The sequence below is a fragment of the Crocuta crocuta genome, unplaced genomic scaffold, assembly GCF_008692635.1.
Source record: "Crocuta crocuta isolate KB4526 unplaced genomic scaffold, BGI_CrCroc_1.0 scaffold51, whole genome shotgun sequence".
Lineage (NCBI taxonomy): Eukaryota > Metazoa > Chordata > Mammalia > Carnivora > Hyaenidae > Crocuta > Crocuta crocuta.
Genome location: NW_027527624.1, coordinates 630,983 through 653,953, shown reverse-complemented (window position 1 = coordinate 653,953; position 22,971 = coordinate 630,983). Strand labels below are relative to the sequence as shown.

The 22,971-nt window shown below is 34.8% G+C and overlaps 1 protein-coding gene across 6 annotated transcripts in view; it reads right to left on the bottom strand.

Annotated features, from left to right (window-relative positions):
• The window catches only part of LOC144238239 (cadherin-18), a 595,479-nt gene that overhangs the window by 36,901 nt on the left and 535,607 nt on the right, over positions 1 to 22,971 (bottom strand). For all 6 annotated transcript variants that reach the window (XM_077772003.1, XM_077772030.1, XM_077772038.1 and 3 more), the window contains one exon: positions 5,838 to 5,959. In XM_077772003.1, coding sequence (XP_077628129.1) covers positions 5,838 to 5,959 — 122 coding nt within the window. The remainder of the gene's footprint in view (positions 1 to 5,837; positions 5,960 to 22,971) is intronic.

Sequence of the window (22,971 nt, the reverse complement as noted above, 5' to 3'; positions counted from 1 at the left end):
GGGTGTCTCAGTCAGTTAATCATTGGACTTCTGCTCAGATCATGATCTCAAGGTTCCTGGGTTCGAGTGCTGCATCAGGCTCTGTGCTGACCCCTACCTCAGAGCCTGGAGCCTGCTTCAGATTCTGTATCTCCCTCTCTCTCTCTGACTCTCTCCTGCTCATGCTGTCTCTCTCTCTCGGAAATAAAAAAATAAAAAAAATTAAAAAAAAAAAACATTAAAAAATTTAAAAAGAGATATTAAATGGCATAGTGGTTAAGTTTTCTTTTCTTTTCTTTTTTTAAATGTTTTATTTATTTCTAGGAGAGAGAGAGAGAGAGACAGCGTGAGCAGGGGAGGGTCAGAGAGAGAGGGAGTCACAGACTGAAACAGGCTCCAGGCTCTGAGCTGGCAGTCAGCACAGAGCCCGACGCGGGGCTCGAACCCACGAACCGCGAGATCATGACCTAAGCGAAAGTCGGACGCTTAACCGACTAAGCCACCCAGGCGCCCCAAGTTTTATCCTCTAATTGTTGGTGATATAAAGAAATATAAGAAACACATTTATATTGACCTTATATTTAGTAAATATATTAATTTTATCTATAAATTATACAAATGCACAGTAGTATTATTGTTGTTTTTGTTATTATTAATGGACATTGAACTTTATCAAAAGCTTTGATTACAGCTATTGCAATGATTTTTAATATTTTTCCTTTTCATTGGAAAACATTATGTTTCCTATATTATCTGACAACATGTCATATCATATTTCTATGTTCATGAGAGTATATCTATAATTCAAAATATATCCTTGCCAGATTTTAATACTAAAATTATATTCTCATCATAATATAAGTAGAAAATAGATTCCACTTTTTTTCTTTTTTAATATAGTGTATTTTCCCAGTCATTCCAATGAAATATTTTTAATTTTTATTTGTCAACTGTTTCTTAGCTTGTTTAGAGATGCCCTTATTTCCAATGACTTTTTTTTCTAGCAATACTTTTGAATGAGCTTCTTTGCATTTAGCTTTATTTCCTTGTCATAAAGAAAATAATGAGGCCAATCCTTGGCAAATTACTAATACTTGCTTTGTGGCCCTGCATACAATAATTTTTTGTTCAATATTTTTCTAAGTTTGGAAAGAATGCATGATCTGAATTTGTTCTGTTAGTCTATATATGTCAAACATTTAAGTTTGTTAATTGTTGTGTCCAATATTCAGCATGCTTACCAAAATTTTATGTAATTAGTTTATCAGTTTCTGGTAAAAGCATACTAAACTCCCAATACAATAATGGAATAATCTATTTTTTTAATATTTCTATCACTTTTTTGCTGTGTTCATTTTGAGGCAACATTGATAAGTATATATAAATATAAAATTGTTTTTTCTATCTGCATAAACTGTTTTCATCCCGATCTATATGTCTCTTTATATCTAGTAATGCTCTTTTGATGAAGTGTGTGTGTGTGTGTGTGTGTGTGTGTGTGTAGTTGGGTGAATATATCTCCAAGTATACATATTGAAGTACTTATCTGGTATGTCTTTCTATATGTTTTCTTTCAAATTCTTTTCCTCTATTATGTTGATCTTACACCACCTACAAACAACATTTAAATGATTTTTTCTTATCTATTTTGACAATATACATCCTTTAGTTTGAGTATTTATGTTACTTTATTTCAACATAAATACTAATGTATACTTTAAATTTACATCATTTTAATTTTCTATTTTTTCCACTTATTCTATATTTATTTTTGTCTTATTTCTTGATTTTTTTAATTGCCTGACCTCTACCTAGCTACTAGAATTTTGTATACTACAACTTTTATCTTATTTTGCCTTATTGTTTTAAGAGACCATGTATGTATCAGTAGCAAATATGAGAATTTGTCATTCCAAATTTGAGTTTTACAAACTTCACAGGAATTTCTGGATTATTTTGGAATTACTATTGGTTATAAACTTCATATTTTATTAGGATTATTTTTTAGGTTTAAAATAGTCCCTCTAGGGGCACCTCTGTGGCTCAGGCAGTTCAGAGTCTGACTCTTGGTTTTGGCTCAGGTCATAATCTCCTGCTTTGTGAGTTCAGCCCTCTTAAGATAACGGAGGAGGCTGTTTGGGATTCTGCCTCTCTCTCTCTCTGTGCCCCTCCCCTCCCCAGCCGCATGCTTTCTATCTCTCTCTCTCAAAAATAAACAAACAATAAAAATAAAATACTGCTCGAATTCTTTTTTTTTTTTTTAATGTTTTATTTATTTCTATGAGAGAGAGAGAGAGAGACAGCGTGAGCAGGGGAGGGTCAGAGAGAGAGGGAGTCACAGACTGAAACAGGCTCCAGGCTCTGAGCTGGCAGTCAGCACAGAGCCCGACGCGGGGCTCGAACCCACGAACCGCGAGATCATGACCTAAGTGAAAGTCGGGAGCTTAACCGACTAAATCATCCAGGCACCCCTAGAATTCCTGAAGATAGCTCCTACATGAAAGGCTTTTTGTTCCCTATATTTCTGTACTGTAGAATATAATCCAGCTGGATAAACTTACATGCAGTAACTTTGCAAGTATATGAATTATTTTAAAGTGAACAAATACTTTCATGAACACAGTTAAGGTCAAGAAATAGAAATGTAAACACTGCTGACTTTAGTATTCAGCATCTTTATTACAATTTCTATTAGCTTGTTGGTTACATGTTCTTTTACTTTCTTTATTAGATGATCTAGAGGTTACATCATGCACTGTGGACATATGAAATCTATTATAAAATCATAGTTTATCACCTTCGCAAATTTTAAGGGGCAAAATTTCTCAAATTTTAAGGATCCCAAATTTAAGGAGTTTAGAATATTTTACCTTTATGTGCCTTTCTCACTTGTGATCTCATGTTGCCATGTATATGATGCATATTGTAAACTCCAGAAAATGTTCTTTTGATTTCTATTCATTCATGAATAACTTAGTTTTTATGAATACATATACTGAATGACTTTGCCTTGGAGGTTGCTTGCGACTCCAACCTGCCAGTATAGTTATTTTTCTGTTTTTATTTAATATAAGTTTAAGACTGTGTCTTGCGATAAAGGATTTTCACATTTTTGTTGTCCTAACTATGAGTTTTCTTGTCTTTAGTTCTGAGGGATATTTTTGGTAGAAAAAAAAGAAATCAAGACTTTCAGTTATTATTTTGCAACTGTTGGGATTTATCTTTCCATTGTTTTCGGACTTTTATCTCTCTTGAGATTATGCTTTTGGTGTCAAATCTAAGAACTCTTTGCCTACCACTAGGTCCATTTGTTCCTCCTAAAAGTACATCTTTTTTCTCTTGCTGTTTAATGTTCTGATTTTGTTTCTTAATTTTTAACTCCAGACATATAGATGGAGTTATCTGTGTAGTCACTTAATTTTTATTTTTGTTTTTCTCTTATGCTTCTTGAATGTTTGACTCAATGTTTGCTATAGTTATGGAAAATTTTTCAGCCATTATCTCCTCAAATATTACTTCTTCCTGATTTTCTTTTTTAATATCCTTCTAAGATTTAAATAGCTGGGTAAGGTATGTTAGATCTGCATGTCCCATAAGTCTTGCATATACTTATTTCTACTTCCTATCTTTTTGTCTTTTCATGCTTTAATGTAGATATTTTGTTCTGACCTATTTTCTTATTAACTTATTTTCTCTTTAGGTATGCCTAATCTTCTGTTATCAAGAACTGAGAGTCCATATTCAGTGGCTAAATCTTTTAGGATCTAAATTTTCCGCTTGGAAGTTTAACATTTTTCTCATGATCTGTACTTTTATAATGGATATTAATAAAATAATTTTAGGATGTGTGCATCGATTTCTGACACAATTGAATAGGGTTTAGTAGATAAATCATAATATGTTTGCACCATAAAATTCCTTGCTTTTTAAAAAAAATTTGTTTATTTATTATTTTTTAATTTTTTAAATGTTTGTTTATTTTTGAGAGAGAGAGAGACAGAGTTGAGGCAGGGAGGGGCAGAGAGAGAGGGAGACACAGAATTGGAAGCAGGCTCCCAGCTCTGAACTGTCAGCACAGAGCCCTATGCAGGGCTTGAACCCACAAACTGTGAGATCATGACCTGAGCCAAAGTCGGATGCTTATCCAACTGAGCCACCTAGGCGTGCCTCCTTGCTGTTTTTGAAATGGTAATATACACAAATACTTAACCATCTGAAGGGATCATCTTAATATATTATATACTGTATATTAATATATTAATTACGGATATATTCTAATATATGATTAAAAATAATATAACATAACATAATATATAAACTGTAAGTATTTTAGACTTTAGGGTATGATTTTCATCCACTTTGTCCTTAATATATTTTCTAATTTTCTTGTGGGCAATGAACATGAAAAAAAACTTTATGAAGTTTTTGTTAAAAGATTTGTTCATTTACATATATATAAGTATCTTCTCAGAGGGTTATTAATAAAACATAAGCAATGATTACTTTAGCACAGTATTGATCAGCTCTCATATGAAAATACATAGGCAGTGTCTCAGTAGTATAATTATAGGACAAGCTTTAAAATGATTTAAAGTAGTTGTGGATGATATAGTTACAGTCATTCTGGTTTACCAAAAACAGTAAAGAGAAACGAATGACTTGGCTGGACTCTAGACCCTACACTGTTTCTATCTAGATTCACCTGTGTAAACATTACGGTGTTTCTCATGGAATTCATGCCTGTATGTAATCTCTTCCCCTTTAAGCTGGATGTGACCTGTGATTTGCCTTGAGCAACAGATATGGCAAAAGCGCTGATATACTATTCACCTGCTTATATGACATTACATTATAGTATCTAAGACTGGTTGGTAACAGACTTAACAAATCTTCCTTACTTGTCTGATGAAGTAAGTGGCCACATTAGGAAAACCCATAGACTAAGAACTGGGGGCAGCATGCTAAAACTCTAGGCAATACCGAGGATCTGAGGAAAATCCTGAAGCTCTGAGGTCTATAGCTGCAAGTAATCAAATGCTTCCAGGTGAGCTCAGAAGAGAACTCAAGCCTCAGGTAAGATCATGGTCCTGATGGAACCCTTTTTTCCAGTCTTGTGAAAGACCTTGCAAAGACCCAGCTAAGCCATGAACAGACATCTGACCTACAGAAAGTCTGAGATCATAAATAAGTATGGTTTTAAGCAGCTAAGTTTGTGTAATTTGCTATACAGCAGAAAAACACACAAATGTATGTTCCCTGCCAGACTTCTGCTTACTCATGTGCCATTGCCACACCGGCCTTCCTTCAGAGTAAGAGTGTTCCTTTAGCTTCCTGCCATGCTTCATCTGGACTCACTACCCAGGTCAAGTTCTTCTTTCCTTCTTCCACTGTCCCTACTTCCTTCATACATAGATATTCTTCATGTTGTTAAAACCTAACATCTTTTAGTGTCAATATTACCCTATGGTCACACACATGTCATTCCTGCAGGCCCTTGAAAATAGACCAACCAATCTCTTCTCTGTAATCTAGGCTCAAAGTATCACTAGGACAGGAAAGCTCACATTTTCCTCCCAACTTAACACAGGGCTACACTCAAAAGCATCCAATATGATTTTATTGGCGTGATGAATATATGCACAAATGAGTTCATTTTGTGAATAACATTTGGGATCTGGAGAAAATTTATTTTCAAGGATTCTCAAAAACTGTATTGGGTACTTAAAGCTTTATAAAATTATTTTCACTGAGCATAAAAATAACACTGAGGGATTTTGTGGATTATATGTAAAAATAATAGAAATTGAGCTGCTTGTTTTTCTTCCATTCCAATGATAGGAAGAAAACAATTAACTTACCTGGCCGGGCTTAGAGTTTTCACAAACAACAATATCATATTCCCTGGCAAGTTCGGGTGGATTGTCATTGACATCCAGAACTCTAATACCCACTGTGACATGGCTCAGCAAACCAGGATTGTCTGAAAAAGACACAGGGATATATTTAGTATTTCCATGCACACTTTGGAGGCCAGGTTTAAAACAAATCTCCTTAATACTGTAGCGTGTCACTATCTCTGTATGCTGCAAGAGGACTTTTGGCAAAAGACAACTTTATGATGGCATTCGTTGCTAGAACTCATTAACTTACAGAAAAATGAAAAATGAACACCAAGGCATGACATGAATGCTAAAATGATATTTTTGTCATATCAAGGAAATTACATGTTATTCAGGAACTGGAGTGCGAGAAAGTTGTCAGAATTCATTGTACACTGTCAGAGTCTAAGGCATGAACAATTGGTTTTATCATTAATCTAAGAGAAGCATTGCAGCTGGTTAAAAAAAATTACATAATCTTTAAAAAGTTCTAGGGTTCACATCTAAATAAATTTGGAGAAAAAAAAGTGCAATTTTTTTTACACAAATGATAATTTTCTTCTTTTTTTTAAGTTTATTTATTTATTCGAGAGAGAGAAAGAGAGAGTATGAGCAGGAAAGGGGCAGAGGGAGAGAGGGAAACAGAGAAAAGATCCTAAGCAGGCTCTGTGCTTTGCGCTAAGCCTGACATGGGTTTCAATATCATGATTGTAAGATCATGGCCTTAGCCAAAATCAACAGTTGGACACTTAACCAACTGAGCCACCCAGGTGCCCCAGGATAATTTTCTTCTTCTAGAAAAGATGCACGTAGCATGTGATGTTAAGTCATACTTTGGGAGAAATATAGAATAAATAATTCAAATCAGAATTTATCATAAAATTAATATATAACACTGGCAGATACAAAAATATTATAGTTAATACTCTATAAATAAGTCTTAAACACATCTTCTTATTTTTCAGTTAACTAATTCTGAGATGGAAAAAAAAACCTAAACATTTGACGTTTACATGGTAAAGCTATAAATGCAGAATTAATAATGGGAAAATTAAATATATATTTTTATTGTTGATCTTTCTGTTATTATCCTTAAAAAATCCAAAATTAAAATAAAAATAGACTATTGCATTTAAAAATGGACTACAAAAAAGATAAAGTCTAGACATATTTATAAATTATGAAAGCAGAACATGAGAAGGCAGAAACTAACCATATTAGAACAAATGGGATATGGATACAGATATATATATAGAGAGAGGGAAGACACTAAAAATAGTAGGAATAGGGATGGAATAAAAAGTGCCAGAGGTAGCTCTTAAAGGAATAGAAAGGTTGAGGAGTACTACAGTAACTAAAGAAAATAAATTTCATTTAAAAGTAATTTTTCAGGGTACGTGGATGGCTCAGTTAGTTAAGTGTTCAACTCTTTATTTTGGTTCAGGTCATGATCTCACAGTTTCTGAGTTCAAGCCCTATGTCACGCACTGAACTGACAGCAGATTCTCTCTCTCTCCCTTTCTTCTATGCCCCTCCCCTGCTTGTACTCTCTGTCTCTCAAAATGAATAAATAAGCTTTAATAATATTATTAAATATTATCATTAAATAATTTATTATTATTATTATTATTATTAACTTATTTCTGGGGACCTGGATTGCTAAGCCTATAAGCATTCAACTCTTGATTTTGGCTCAAGTCTTGATTTCACAGTCTTGAGATCAAATCCTCTGTCAGGTTCCACATTAGGCATGAAACCCACTGAATATTCCTTCTCTCCTTCTCTCTCTCTGCCCCTCTCCCTCCCAAATTCTCTCTCTCTCAAAATAAAAATAAAAAGTATTTTTTAGGGGCGCCTGGTTGGCTCAGTCCATTAAACATCTGGCTCTTGATTTTGGCTCAGGTCCTGATCTCACGGTTCATGGGTTGACACACTGTGTTGACAGCACAGAGCCTGCTTCAGATTCTCTCTCCTTCTCTCTCTGACCTTCCCCCCAACTCAAAAATAAATAAATATAAAAAAAAGAATACTTTTTCTAAAGAGAAAAACATCAGGTCTAGGTCATTTTACCTAAAATTAAAGAAACGGGCAATTTAGTCTTATATGTCTTTTTTCAGGAATGCAGTGGAAGAAGGAAATACTCTAAGGCTTGTTTTAGAATGGCTTGTGAAATGTTGATATCAATACCAGACACTCTCACTCATAAGCGATTTTAGGTGTAAACAGCCTAAACAAGATGGTAGCAAAACCATTACACTGGTGTGTAAAAATTAAAAAAAAAATTAAAAAACAAACCCTGTATCAATTAATTCATTTCTTACTTAGTTTAGTGTTAAAGAAGAAACAAAGAAAAGAGGAAGGAAGGAAAATACAGAGGAAGAATTGAGGAAGGCCTTTTAAAAAGCACAAAAATTATTCAAAAATTTAATTTAATTAATTAAATTCAGGAGGGACAGAAAACATCACCTCAACACATACGGAAAAACCCAGACTCAGAACACCATATCCATATATTATAAACACAATGAAACAAAGCAAAGCAAACAAATAACAAAAACAAAAACTCTGAGTGAACTAGAAACAGAAATGTGCCCTCTCCAACTCATTAAGGGTACATTAAACAAAGAACAACAAAACTACAGTGTACATTATTCTTAATGGTGAAAAACTAACTAGAGTTAATTAACAAAGCTATAAGGAAACTAGAAATAAATCCAACAGTAAGTGAAAAACCTATATGCAGAACACTTTACTGAAGTGTTATATTGGTTGAGCTTACTTAGACTTCCTTAAAGAAGATCTAAAGAAATGAAGAGCTATACCATGTGTGTGGTTAGGAAGACAAAAATAACACAAATAAAACCGACCTTTCCAATTGATTTGCGTATTGGGGCACCTGGGTGGCTCAGTTGGTTAAGTATTGAACTTTTGGTTTCAGTTCAGGTGATGATCTCAAGGTTCGTGGGATCGAGCCCCATGTCGGGCTCAGTGCTGATAGCATGAAGCTGGCCTCTCTATCTATCTCTATCTCTCTCTTTCTCTCTGCCCTTCCTCTGCTCTCAAAAAATAAACTTTAACAAAAACCAAATTGATGTGTATATTCAATGTAATATACTGAAAATACCAATGTTTGTAGAATTAAAAGATCATTCTAAAATTTATAATTACTAAGATTATCAGACTTGTATGGAGGAGAACAATTGTATGTACTTGCTCTCCAATTTACAAGGCTTATTACCCGTGACCTTACTATTGTCACTATATAAATCTCTCTTCTATTCTAGATGTCATATGTGATTTTCTTCATGTATTCTTATGTTTCCCAACTAGCTACTTGCTCATCTTTTAAGAGCAGACAAAAGCAATCTGTTTTAGAAATCTGAGGCAAGAATAATTTTATTGGCTCTAATCATTAGAATCAGCAGCCTTAATTGTCCCTGAGTAAATAGTTCTCTGCTCATTTTCCAAGCAGGCAGAATTAGAAGCAAGCTTAGTGAAATTAGGGATAAAAATAACTGTTTTGTAGGAAAGGATTCTGGAAAGACTACATCTTGTGAAAAAGGCTACAACAAAAGAACTAGGTATCGGATTGTTTTCAACCTTTGCCTTCTCATAGTCCCCACTCTGTCTTGCTCACAAGGTCTTCTAGACTGGAACGGCCTTGCACTCATTCCATACTGGAGTACAGGAAATTCGATTCTTCTAGATGGAAATAGACTCAAAGTTTATCAAATGTCATCAATTCAATGTATAATTACTATTTCTTCCCTTAATGACTAAAAGCACAGTGTTCAGAGGCAGACAAATGCCAGTTTGTGTTCTGTGGGGAAGCTGAATTGAAGCTGAATTGACTTAAGTTTAGTGTGGTTGGGACTAATGAATGATCTGTGTGCCTTTCCTGTCAGGGCAACCGAAGGAGATACTGATGAGGAGTTATGGAGAACAGAATGCTGGAGTAAGCTTACTGTCATTACTGATGCAAAGTGAATAACTGCTGTCTATTTACTAAATGTGAGATGATTTATAAAAACCGTGCCTTTAATTCTATATAATTAGAGGCTGGAAATACATGACGGCTTTATAGTCACTTGTAGCCTACCTGCATACATTCCACTACTTTCTGCTCAATAAAAAAATTAGCTATTTCTAAATTAGCAAACTGGCAAGTGCCTTTGGCTTCCTCTTTCTTATTTCACACAGCCCTTGGGTTAGTATGTTACCCTTCAAATGAGTGTAACTATACCTATAAAATGTGAACACATTCATATGTGTTGGAAGAATTTTTCTCTGAAAAAAATTAGAGAATGTTCCTAAAGTTCTTAATGCAATATTCTATTATTACTTTTGTCTTTGTGCTTTATTTCTAGAAATCAGTGATTTAGTTGATATATAATTGACATACTACATTATATTAGTTTCAGGTGTACACCAAAGTGATTTGGCAATTATATACATTACAAAATGCTCACAAGAATAAGCGTAGTTACCATTTGCAATCATACAAAATTATGATAATATTAGTGGTTACATTCCTCAGGCTTCAATTTTCATCTCTGTGACTTATTTATTTTATAATTGGAAGTTTGTACTTTTTAATCCGTTTCACCAAAATGCTGACCCACCCCACCCTGCACCCCTTCTTCTCTTGCAATGAGCAGTTCTTTCTCTGTATTTAGGAGTCTGTGTCTGTTTTTCTTTGATTGTTCAATTTTAAGTAATGTGATGGCAGAGTAAATATATCGGAATCAGACAAATTTAAGTATGAATCCCCCTTGCCAGCACTCTTTAGGACATGAACTTTGTAAAGGTGTTTATTATCTCTATACCTTGATTTCTTAATCTGCAATGTGTTATTTGACTTCCCAGAAGGTGTTTTTGAGAAACAATTAAGGAAGTTATGTAAATTTTAAAATACTGACCCTGAGAGAGCAGACTGCACATTTGAATCCTTTCTGAAGATCACAAACAAAACAGAAACAAAAACAAAACATACAGCATGCTGGCAATCCTATACATTTAAATTCCAGCAGACATCACACTGTAAAAAATCAGCCATGCGTCATGTAATACCAATATAAATGCCACTCACATTAGCAGAATACCCTCTGTGCAGATAGTGACACAGTGAAAGTACTGGCATATGGTATCTCAATGCGATTGCAAGCTTGATACTATGACTTTTAGAGGATTTTCCATGACTTGAAGAACAATCCATTTTATCCAGTGAATTTATTTGAAAAGTCTGATATGTGCATGCCACTATCACAGGCTCTAAAGAACACAGGGTGATGAAATATGTCACTTCTCTAGATTTCCCACTATCAATAAGGAATGAAGAAAGTTAAATATTAATTTTTTTTCAATTTGTTTTCCTTAAAATTGTGACTTAAATGTTCAATTTAATTTTATCCAACGTCATTATTACTTAAATATTTCTCTCCTGAAATTCTAAATCATAGCCTAGCATACAACTAGGGAGTTCAGTAGATTTCTAATTTAAAAATTCATATTCTGAAGTCATTATTAGGTACTTGTAAAATATAGATAGATAAGTAGAGATTTTCCTGTCTATAGGATATAGATTTTTTTCCTCAAAATATGCTTTCATTCTTTTAAGAAAAGTCACTCAAAATGAAAATTCTTACATATTACTATAATAGTAAATTGCAGCAATTATAAATTTAATTATATAATCACATTTATGCCTGCCGAAGATTCATAAATGCCCATGCATATGAGGATGTGTTTACCACTGTGTGTTAAAAATGGTTTTTTTCTTTTATTTTCCTTCCTTTTTTGTTTTGTTTTGTTTTTTAGTCTGTGTTTCTTTTCTATTAAAAGTTTTCATTAAAGGCATATGTCTATAAACCAAAACAGTCTGTACTTTAGTGGATCATTCTTATGAACTGAGGCTAGACCACTTTAAAATGGTTGGCTGATATTTTATTAATAAATATGTTCCTACCATTTCCTTAAATAAATACATAGAAATACATTTTGCAAAGTAGTGCTGATATTAAACTGAAATTTTTCATTCAATATATGTGTTTTGAAATGAGATAATTCTTCCATTTTTAACTAGCATTTTGTAATTATGTATATAAAAGTCATATTTAATTTTTAGGCCAAAAAACTGTGATAAAATAATTAATAAATAACAGACACTCCTTACTAATATGATCATTTCAGCTAAAACCATCACAGTGCTTTGGACAAGCCTGGTGCTCTGCATAAACCCTTCTCTCTCCTTCCTTCTCTTCTTTTAAACTTGTCTAAATATTGAGAAATACCGTATTCAAAAATTTTGTTAAAATGGATATGTAAGAATTCATATCTGACATCTAATTAATTCTTAAACATCTCTTTCAGGTTTAAATCTTTTTAAAAGATTTAAAATAAAACGTTTTATGACATTTATATGAAAAAAAATTGCACTGACCCTACATGTTTTAAAAAAATTAATCTTTATTTAATTATGAGAGAGAGAGAGCGAGCGAGCGAGCAGGGGAGGGGCAGAGAGAGAGGGAGACACAGAATCCAAAGCACGAGCCAGGCTCTGAGCTGTCAGCACAGAGCCTGATATGGGGCTCCAACTTACAGACTGTGAGATCATCGCCTGAGCCGAAGTTGGATACTTACCTGTCTGAATCACCCAGATGCCCTTGACCCTACGTGTTTTTAGATTACTTACTCCTTTCATAATACTTCAAAAAACCTGTTTGTTGTCTAGAAACTCTTACAAAAATTATAAAGCATTTAGAAACACATCACCCCAAACTCATTCAATGTATATATCTAAATTTTTGTCTGCTTACTGTATAAAAATTTATTAATGGCCCAGTCATCATAAAGATCTCAGATTGAAGTGAATTGCTTAAAATGAGTCTCAACTCTCTTAAGATATTCTTTTTTTCATTACCTACAAATCCTCCAAAAATTCTCAATATGTTTTAGTATTTTTGCCTGAGACTAAGTGGGAGGCTACAAAAGTTTAAATTCTGCCTTTGACTTTACTAATAAACACTGTTATTTAAGTTAGAACTGTAAAGTCAAAGTACTTCACCTCTAAGTGAAATTAATTATATAGGATAATGTATTTGCTATTGACTATACAATAAATTGAAAGTAGTCTTTATTTTATTTTTTTTTTAATTTTTTAATTTTTATTTATTTCTAGGAGAGAGAGAGAGAGACAGCGTGAGCAGGGGAGGGTCAGAGAGAGAGGGAGATACAGACTCTGAAATAGGCTCCAGGCTCTGAGCTGGCAGTCAGCACAGAGCCCAACGCCGGGCTCGAACCAACGAACTGCGAGATCATGACCTAAGCGAAAGTCGGACGCTTAACCGACTAAGCCACCCAGGCGCCCCAAAGTAGTCTTTATTTTAATCTGTTAAAATTTCATGAGTAAAAACTCATGAAAGAACCTAACAAGGGTAACATTTATTTTCTAATTTTTGTGATAATTCACTTTTTACCTTTATTTTCCATCTTTATTCATCCAGGTTGTCCATAGTCAACTATCATGCTGTCCTTTGAAATTACATTTGCAATCATATTTTTTATGCTTCCCCAGAAGTTCACTAATAGAACCACCATTATTTTGCATTTTTAAGGGGGTGCGCAATGTAAGGATAATAATTATTTTCTTATCAGATACAATCAGAATTTGAAAATGATTTTGTTAATTATAGCAAAACAGCTAACATATGACATCATTAATGAAAATAATACATATATATGTCAAATATTTGTATTAAAATATCTGAATATCTAATCATTCACGAATCTCTAAACTTTGAGGTACAGATAACGTCTTTTTTTTAAAAAAAATTAATGTTTTATTTATTTCTGAGAGAGACAGAGACAAACAGCCTGAGCAGGGGAGGGTCAGAGAGAGAGCGAGATACAGACTCTGAAACAGGCTCCAGGCTCTGAGCTGGCAGTCAGCACAGAGCCCGACGCAGGGCTCGAACCCACCAACCGTGAGATCATGACCTGAGCCAAAGTCTGATGCTTAACCAACTGAACCACCCAGGCACCCCATATAACGTCTTATCTCTGAGCATGTAACTGCTATTTGGTTCAACATCACAATTCGTGAAAGAAATCACACTCACTGCATTATCTATGGGTCCCAAATTTGTTCCAAGTAAAGGAAGAACATGAAGATATGTTCAAAGAAGTTTTAAGCCAAGCAGCATTGTAATGAAACTCCCTAAAATTTTATAATGGTCTTATTTTCTCCAAAATGACAACTTTTTCTTTTTTTAGTTAAAATCACCTTTACCAAGTCTTAGGAAAACTTAAGTTTGAACTACACAAATCTTGACTCAATTATGCTCGTAATGTGACATCACTTAGTGTAATAATTTAAATAAATTAAATAATTACAAAGACAAGTTTAACAGGATCTTCTTTTCTTTTTTTTTTTTTTAATTTTCTTGTTTTAATGTTTGAGAGAGAGAGAGAAAGCAAGAGTGCATGAGCAACAGAGCAAGAGCATGTGCAAGAGTGGGAGAAGAGGAGAGAGAGGGAGACACAGAATCGAAACAGTCTCCAGGCTCTGAGCTGTCAGCACAGAGGTCGCCGTGGGACTTGAACTCACAAACCGAACCATGATATCATGACCTGAGCCAAAGTGGGACGCCTAACTAACTGAGCCACCCAGAAGCCCATCAGGATTTTAAATAGATTTTCAGAAAGTATACTTTGGATTTTGGCTAGGAAATAGCAACTGACACCAGACTAACCAGCTTACATAAAGCTATAAAACTGAAATTATATGAAGATAATGTCTTCCTCCACTCTGGCAAACAGACATGGAATGATGTTCCCTGAGAGAAGAGAGATGCCTAACCTCCCAGGATTGCCTCCAGCTTTGATATTACATTCATCATAATCACATGGAATATAGTCCAGGGAAGAGAGGCTGTTTGTTTACCATTCAAAAATCAATGAATATAATTCATTGCACACACATAATTATTTCAATAGATGCAGAAAAAAAGATAACAAACATAACACCTGAATTTGATTTTAAGAGAGGAAAAAAACACTCAGACTAAATAGAAGAGGCTTCCTCAACCTGATTAATTGTATAGCAAAAACCTACAATTGCCATTCTTATAAGTGAAAGATTGAACGTTTTAACTTAAGGATCAGAAAAAAAAAAGAAGGCAGGGATACATCCTGCAGCAATTCTCTTGAGGATCACACTAAAGCAATTAGACAGAAAAAGAAATAAATGTTATGTCAATTGCAAAGTAAGAAACAAATCTATATTTCACAGATCATCATCCATGCAGAAAAGACCAAATAATGTACAAAAAGCTGCTGCCACTAATATCAGATTTAGCAATATAACAGGATACAAGCGTATATTAACATTTATTTAACAATAAAAATTTAAATAAATACCAAATTAATATAATGTGAAAAAATGTAACCAAATAAAATATGCTCAATATCTGTATCCTGAAACCTACAAAGATTAGTAAGATAAGTTTAAAATATCTAGATAACTAGAAACATACATTTGGTTCACAGATAAAAGGCTCAATAATTTTGAGATATCCATTTTCCCAAATTTGAGCTTTGTTATTACAAAGAAAGTTGTCCTCATGCGTATCATCTCCTTTGTCATCATTCTTTTCGAATCTTTTTGAGATTGAATCCTTTGAGATAATTTTCTCTCTTTCTAATACATTATTTAATAGCAACTTAAACTTTCTCAATGGTGGTTGTTTGAATTTTTTTCTGTATCACATATTTTCTATTTCTATTGTCACAGAGTTATTAGGGCCAAGGTGATCTAATATGATTTGTAAAAAGTATTGTATACACAGTTTTCTAATGTGTGGCATTTTCACATTTTCATTCCCCTGACCCAGAACTAAAGTGAAAACAGAAGATATGCATTACCTTTATCCTTTGTTTGTCAGGGTGTGTGTGTGTGTGTGTCTAACTTGGGTCACCCATTATGAATGTCATGTTTTAGAACCTTAATTTCCTTGGGAGTACCTTATAAGAGAGCTACATGGTACTACTTATTTAAAAGGGATATTCAAGTAGCTTTCTAGATATTAAAAGAGGCTAGGGTTAAGTGCAAAATACCATTGAGGAAGATACTGCAGTATTCCAGCTGAGGGGTGATGCTTATTTGGACAGAGATGGGAGTGAGCAAAATGTGATGAAGTGGTTGGCTTATGGATACTTTTTAAAGCATAGCCGATAGAAGTTTCTTGTGAATTGGATGCGTAGCATGAGAGGAAAAGAGGAGTCAAATATGACACTGAGTGATTTCCATAAACAATCTGGACTATAGCCATTATTATTGTGATAGGTAACTCCCTGGAGGAGTGGATTCAGAGAGAAATTGGATTTTGAGGAAAATATGTACTTGGAGCATTCTGAGTTTGAGATCTCCTAGAGGAGTTACTAAGTGGCTCATATGGACTTCAAGGGAAAAATGGATGAATAGTTCAGTTTGAGAGTCATCTACAGGTAGATGTTATGTAAATCCACTAGACTGAATGAGATTACATGGGCAATAACTCCAGATAGGTCTGAGATTTTCAAATCAGGATGTCCCACTATTCAATAAATGGAGAAATGAGGAGGAACTTTGAAGCACACTCAGATAAAAGAGCCAGCAGAGGAAGAAGAGCATCTAGAGAATTCTGTGTCAATAAGCCAAAGTAAGAGCCTGTGTCTTGAAATAGTTGTCATGTGTACCAAATGTAGCTGCTTTGCTGAGCAAATGGAGGAGAGAATTATACTTTACATTTTGGAATATGGGGGACAGGTATAATTTTGGTGAAGTAGTAAAGGCAAGTCCGTGTAGAGTGGATTTGAAAGAGCCTGGGAATCGAGAGTGCAGGGTTTGAATACAGGCAAGCCTTTCAAGGTGTTTGTCAGGAAAGGGAATAGGATACTAAAGTTGTATCCGGAGAGAAATACTAGATCAAAGTAGGTTTTCAGTTTTTGTTTACTTGAATAAGTTTTATTTTCAGATAGAATATAAAGCCCATTTTTGAGGACAGAGGAATAATGTATCAGACAGGGGAAAATAATGATGTAAGGAAGGAAATAATTCACAGTGCAGTGACTCCAGGTGAACAAGAAAGGTCAGGACTTAGAGCATCCATGGAGAGGTGGTCATAAGCATGGAATGGAGACTTCACTCCTAGGAACCGGAAGGGAGCCATATTTAAGAAAACTAAGGGCCACAGTCTCAGTTAGGTTGGTAGATATGATGGCAGGAAGCTGTGAAAACCCTTTCCTGATTGTTCCTATTGAATACACATTAGACAAGCAAGATTATCTGATAGTGTAAGGAAATTGGCAAAGGTGCTGGAAATTTGACAAGCAAGGAGAACTACAAAAATAAATATCTAGCAGTGCTGCATATAATTGTTTCAGTTTTCCAATTCCTTTGGAAAGAAGAAATTTGTTCTAATGCTCCTAGAATGTGACACTGAGATTGGGATAGTGTAATTTCTAAGAATTCAAATGTATCGACATTTGAATAGATGTAAGATGGAAGAACAGATTCTAATTTATTATAATTTCCTCACCAAAATTCTCTCCATGGGTAGAATTCAAGAAGTTTGAATGAAATTGCTGGAAAATAAAGATAAAAAAAATGGGCCTTGATAGTCCTGAGCTAATGTGAATAACCCAAACGTTTTGCCATAATTAATCTACTATGGGCACATATTATGTATTAAACACTATTTTTTTAAAAAAGTTAACAGTGATTAGTTTAAACTTAATTGGAGCAATATTTGTAATGGATGTCTGAAGGGACAATTTATGTCACCCAGGATGTGAATGAGGATGAGCATGACCCAAGATAAGGTGGCTTCCATACTGTTACCATATTCCAAGTTTCTATAGTTCTTGGTGCTTGTTACTATAAATTAGCAACACTAAAGCAAAACATGAAATAAAAAGGAATGCAGGAAAGAAAAAACATCACAGAGAAACAGAAACAGGGGCCCAAATCACCGTAACCTTGAACCTAATTTACCTATGAAGTTTAAGGTATGTGGGCCAATACATTTCTTCTAAATCTTAGAACAAATTGGAATAATTTCAGTTATCTAATTTTGTAGTTATCTGCTCCATGGCAACAGGTAACTAATATGGAGACATATACATGCATTAACATATATTTCATGGGAGTATTTTATTGTATGACTTCTGATCGTTGGTTAAAGCAACACCAATTGGTTTGGGTACTCTTCCTTTCATGTGCTAAGGAAAAAAAGTGTTCAATAGGATTGTTTTGTGTGTTAGGTGAAATTAATAATATGAACACACTTGTGAAAGGCAAATTCCATATATCAAAATAAGCACACTGACAACAGCAAAATAACATGTAGAAGCTCAAGGGGCTTAAAACCACCTACTCTTCAGTAATGGAATTTTGCATTCCTACATGCTGTTGCTAACAAAATTTTGTTTCAGATTAAAAAGCAACGAGGAATGAGTTAATAAAATCTAACTTACATCACCTAAAGTTAAATTGGGTTAAATTTGAAATTTGTGGATCCTAAACTTTAAATATGTTTTCATAAAAATTGAAAAAACAAACTAGATAGATTGAACAAATGCAGTAAAACCTTGGATTACGAGTCTTGTTCTGCGAGTGTTCCACAAGACAAGCAACATTTCTAGTAAATTTTAACTTGATAAACGTCTTGTAATGTCTTGCAATAATAGTATATGATGCCATACATCACATGATTACAACTGACCCAATGGTTCTTCTCTCTTTCTCTCTCTCTTACTCTCTCTCTCCAGAATTGGGAATTGGGAATTGTGGGTGATTGTCTCCCATGCTCAGATGCTTGGTTTCAGGACATAGTGTTTGACACAAATCAGTGATTTTTCAGAATGTTGAAAGGTGCCCACAACTGGCACTAGTGTATCTTTGTCACTTCAAAGCACCTGTAGACAGTCCTTTGCTTTCCAGAGAAGAGTAAGCTAAGGAATGCTTTGCTTCATTCTCAGTCAGGTTGCCTGCAGATATAGACCCTTTCCTCTGCTGCCTTATTGCCAGTTACATTAAATACAGTATATGATGAGTTTATTAATACTATACTTAGTTAACATCAGTGCAAGCATATACAATGGCCTCCATGCAGGAAAAGATTCCAGTGAGTAAATAGATAGCAGTGATTCCGTTAGTGACAATGAAAGTTGTCCTGCACAATAACCCTCCTCTCTTGTCTCACTCACACCAGCCATGAAGGTTTTCAAAAGTAAATCCAGGTTAATTTGTTTATTTTCCTTTATATTTTGTATTTTTTAAACTTTTAAATAATGTTTCTTTTTCAGAGAGACAGAGAGACAGAGACAGAATGTGAGCAGGGGAGGGTCAGAATGAGAGGGAGACACAGAATTCCAAGCAGGCTCCAGGTTCTGAGCTGTCAGCACAGAGCCCAACGTGGGGCTCAACCTCACAGACTGCAAGATCATGACCTAAGGGGAAGTCAGACACTTAGCTGACTGAGACACCCAGGGGTCCTATATTTTGCATTTTCTGTATTACTTAGAGTATTGCAATCATTTTTATAGGAATATTTGGGGTTGTGAAATGATTCATCTGAGTTTCCATTATTTCTTATGGGGAAATTCACTTTGATATACAAGTGCTTTGGATTACAAGCATGTTTCTAGAATGAATTATGCTCCCAAAGCAAGGTTTTACTGTAAACAGCATGTACACTTTGGTTTCTAGACTGGGTCATGTACTTAATTTGTTTAGGGAAATAAAACAGCTGAGGCGAATACTGTAACAATGCATAAAACAAGTAATGTTATTGTTTTAACTTGTGCACTCTGGTTAAGAGGGGAACCTTTTGGACTCATCAGAGGTATGTATTAAAGTAGTATCTCCCTGGGTTTTGCTAACAACTGTCAGGCAAGGAATGAACAATAGGGGTCTGATTTTTGTGTATCAATCAGGTGGCGTAGGCTCTCATATTCAGTGCACAGAATAAGGACAAATAGGATATTTAAGGCAAAAAGGGAAATATATATAGTTTGGCAATCATAATTAAGTATTTGGGCAGATAAGGTAGATAAACAAATGAAGGACAAACAACATTCACGTATTTAATACAACTTGATGTGTCAGGAAATATTCTTATTATTTGTGAATGCTATGATACACAGAAATAAACTAGACCTGATTCCTGGACGTGAGATGTTCACAATCTAGTAGAGGTGAAAAATATTATAATAAAATGTGATAAGTGTTATATTTAAACCTAATAAGTGATAAGCGCTCTATGAAGTTATGCATCAAGTGAGAGCATAGAAGGAGGAACTGTAAAATTTGCCTGAGAAGTTGAACAAAATTTCAGAAATGCTGTGACATATGAACTAGTTCTTAAAAGTAAATAGATGTTTGTAAAGCAGAACAAAATGAGAAGAGGGCATTGACGGATGAAAGGATTATAAAATTACTGAACGAACATGAGGATCTGTTCCATAAAAGTGCCATAGACATTTTTTTCCTGAGAATGAAGCTGAGAACAGAGAGGGCCAAGTTTTATAAGGAAAAGCTGCACGTATTCTGCGCAGCATTAGTTTCTTAGGCATGCAGGTCATGTGCGTGTACTGATGCCTTTGGGATTGGTACTAAATGGAGCTATGACATAAACTAAATTGCGATTGGAAGCAATGTTTCTTAAAATCAATTTACATTAGAATCACATAAGTCATGGGGCACCTGGTTGGCTCGGTCAGAGGTTGAGTGTTGACTCTTGATTTCAGCTCAGGTCATGATCCCAGGGCCCTGAGATTGAGCCCTGTGTTAGGCTCCTGCTGAGCATGGAGCCTGCTTAAGATTTTCTCTCTCTCCCTCTTCCGCTCTCCTATGTTCCCTCTTTCTCTCTTTTAAAAATAATCTTTAAAAAAAAAAAAAAAACTAATTGCATTAGTCAGTGGTTCTATAACTTAAGCATGCATGAAAACTACCTAGGGAGCCTGATAAAACCCTAGATACTGAACTACAATAACTTTCTAATTCATGGTGTGTCCTGATATTTGGTCAGACAGTATTCTGTTTCTCTCTAGGAGGGTGTTTTTGAATTAAATTTAACATTTAAATTGGTAGACTTAAGTAGATTGTTCTTCATAATGTGATTTATCCAATCAGTTAAAGACCTGACTAGAAGGAAAGGCTGACCCTCTCTTAAATAAGAGAAAATTCTCTTGCCTGATTACCTTTAAACTGAGATACTGACTCTTCCTGGTTTTGGCTTTTAGACTTGACCTTGGTCATTGGCTCTGAAAATTTTGGACTTCCCAGCCTCCATAACTACATGAGCCAAAATCCTTATAAATCTCTTTATTGGTTCTGAATCCTTCTGGTTTTGAATCCTATGGGTTCTGTTTCTTTGTAGAACCTGATGAATACAGGTACAGTTGGAAACAGAATTCAGGCTAACCTTACTCATCCTTCATCTCAAGACTGAATTGATGCTTTATCTGCTATATGAAACCTTTGCTGATTCTCTGAGAGAGATGAAACTACCATGATTTTATGTCTCCTAACCCCTATAAACCTTATTACCACAGCAATTATCTTTAATGCAATTATCTATCTTGTCTCTGCATAATATTCTTGAATTCTTCAAAAGTGAAATAGGATCCTCAATATCATTAGTGCCTAACATAGGACAAACTTAGCAAGTATCATTTATTAATACATCTTGAGTGAGTTAATATATACTTTAGGATAGAAATGATAAATTATACCATATCAAAGTACTAGAATTGTTGCTAAGAAAGTAGAAAATGCCAAGTGAAAATGTGACAAGGATATCAAGGAGAGATAAAAAATGAAAAGTATTAATTGGATTTAGCTATTAGTAAGTTATGACCATAATGTCAGGTCCTGAAGAACAGTGAGGATAAGGATAAACATATCTTGAATTTAGGCATAAATAAGGAAATGGAGGAAGATAGTAGCTATTTAATTGAGAAAAATATATTAAGAACTATTTATTGAGGGGCACCTGGGTGGCTCAGTCAGTTATGCATCCTACTTTGGCTCAGGTCAATAATCTCACAGTTTGTGGGTTTGAGCCCCATGTCAGGCTCTGTGCTGACAGTTAGCTCAGAGCCTGGAGCCTACTTCAGATTCTGTATCTCCTCTTCTCTCTGACCCTCCCCTGCTCATGTTGTCTCTCTCTCTCTCTCTCAGAAATAAATAAAAAACATTTAAAAACTTAAAAAAAAGGAACTATTTATTGAGTACCTACTAGTGCCACTATTTTAATAGGGAGTCATATCACAGGAAGGGTAGGCCATAGCAAATAAGTAGGCCATAAGCATATAAAGAACATTTATTATCTAGTAAAAGGAACAAGCTTTCCCCTCCCCCCCCCTTTTTTAAGGTATTTTAGGGTCATCAGAGGCAGAATTCTATAGATGGCAGCATGAGATTCTGTTTCTTGGTTATTCAATCGAACATGAGCGTAGGTACTGCTGTGAAAGGATTTTGTTGATGTCAATAAAGTCCCAATTCAGTCAACTTTAAAATAAAGGGATTATCCAAGTGAGCCTGACCCAAGTGGGTGAAAGCCTTTGAAAACAGAGACTTTCTTCAGCTGGTAGCAGAAGGGAAAGTCAAAGCATGAGAAGGACTCACACACTGCTGCTCTTTTGAAGAAGGTAAGGACCACATGAGAAAGAATGCAGGCAGTCTCTAGGAGAAAGCTACTCTAGCTGAGGATGGGCAGAAAATGGAGACCTGACAACTACATCCCAAGGAAGTAGACTCTGGCAACAAGAAGAGGCCAGAGTTGGCAGATTCTTTCCCAGTCTGCAGCTAAGAGCCCATCCCACCTGACACCTGACTTCTGTCTTGCTAGACCCTAGGCAAGGAATCCAGTGGAACCCTCCTGGACCTTGACCTATGGAAATCATGCGGTTATTTGTTACCTCAAAATAGGAATGTAATGGAAATGACTAAATAGCTGCATTATGGACCATATGAACGGAAGGCATTGTTGCCTGTACAGAAATATTCCCGGTATTTAGTTCTCCAAGAACTATGCTATGTGATGAGACTACAACACTTTCTATTTCTCTA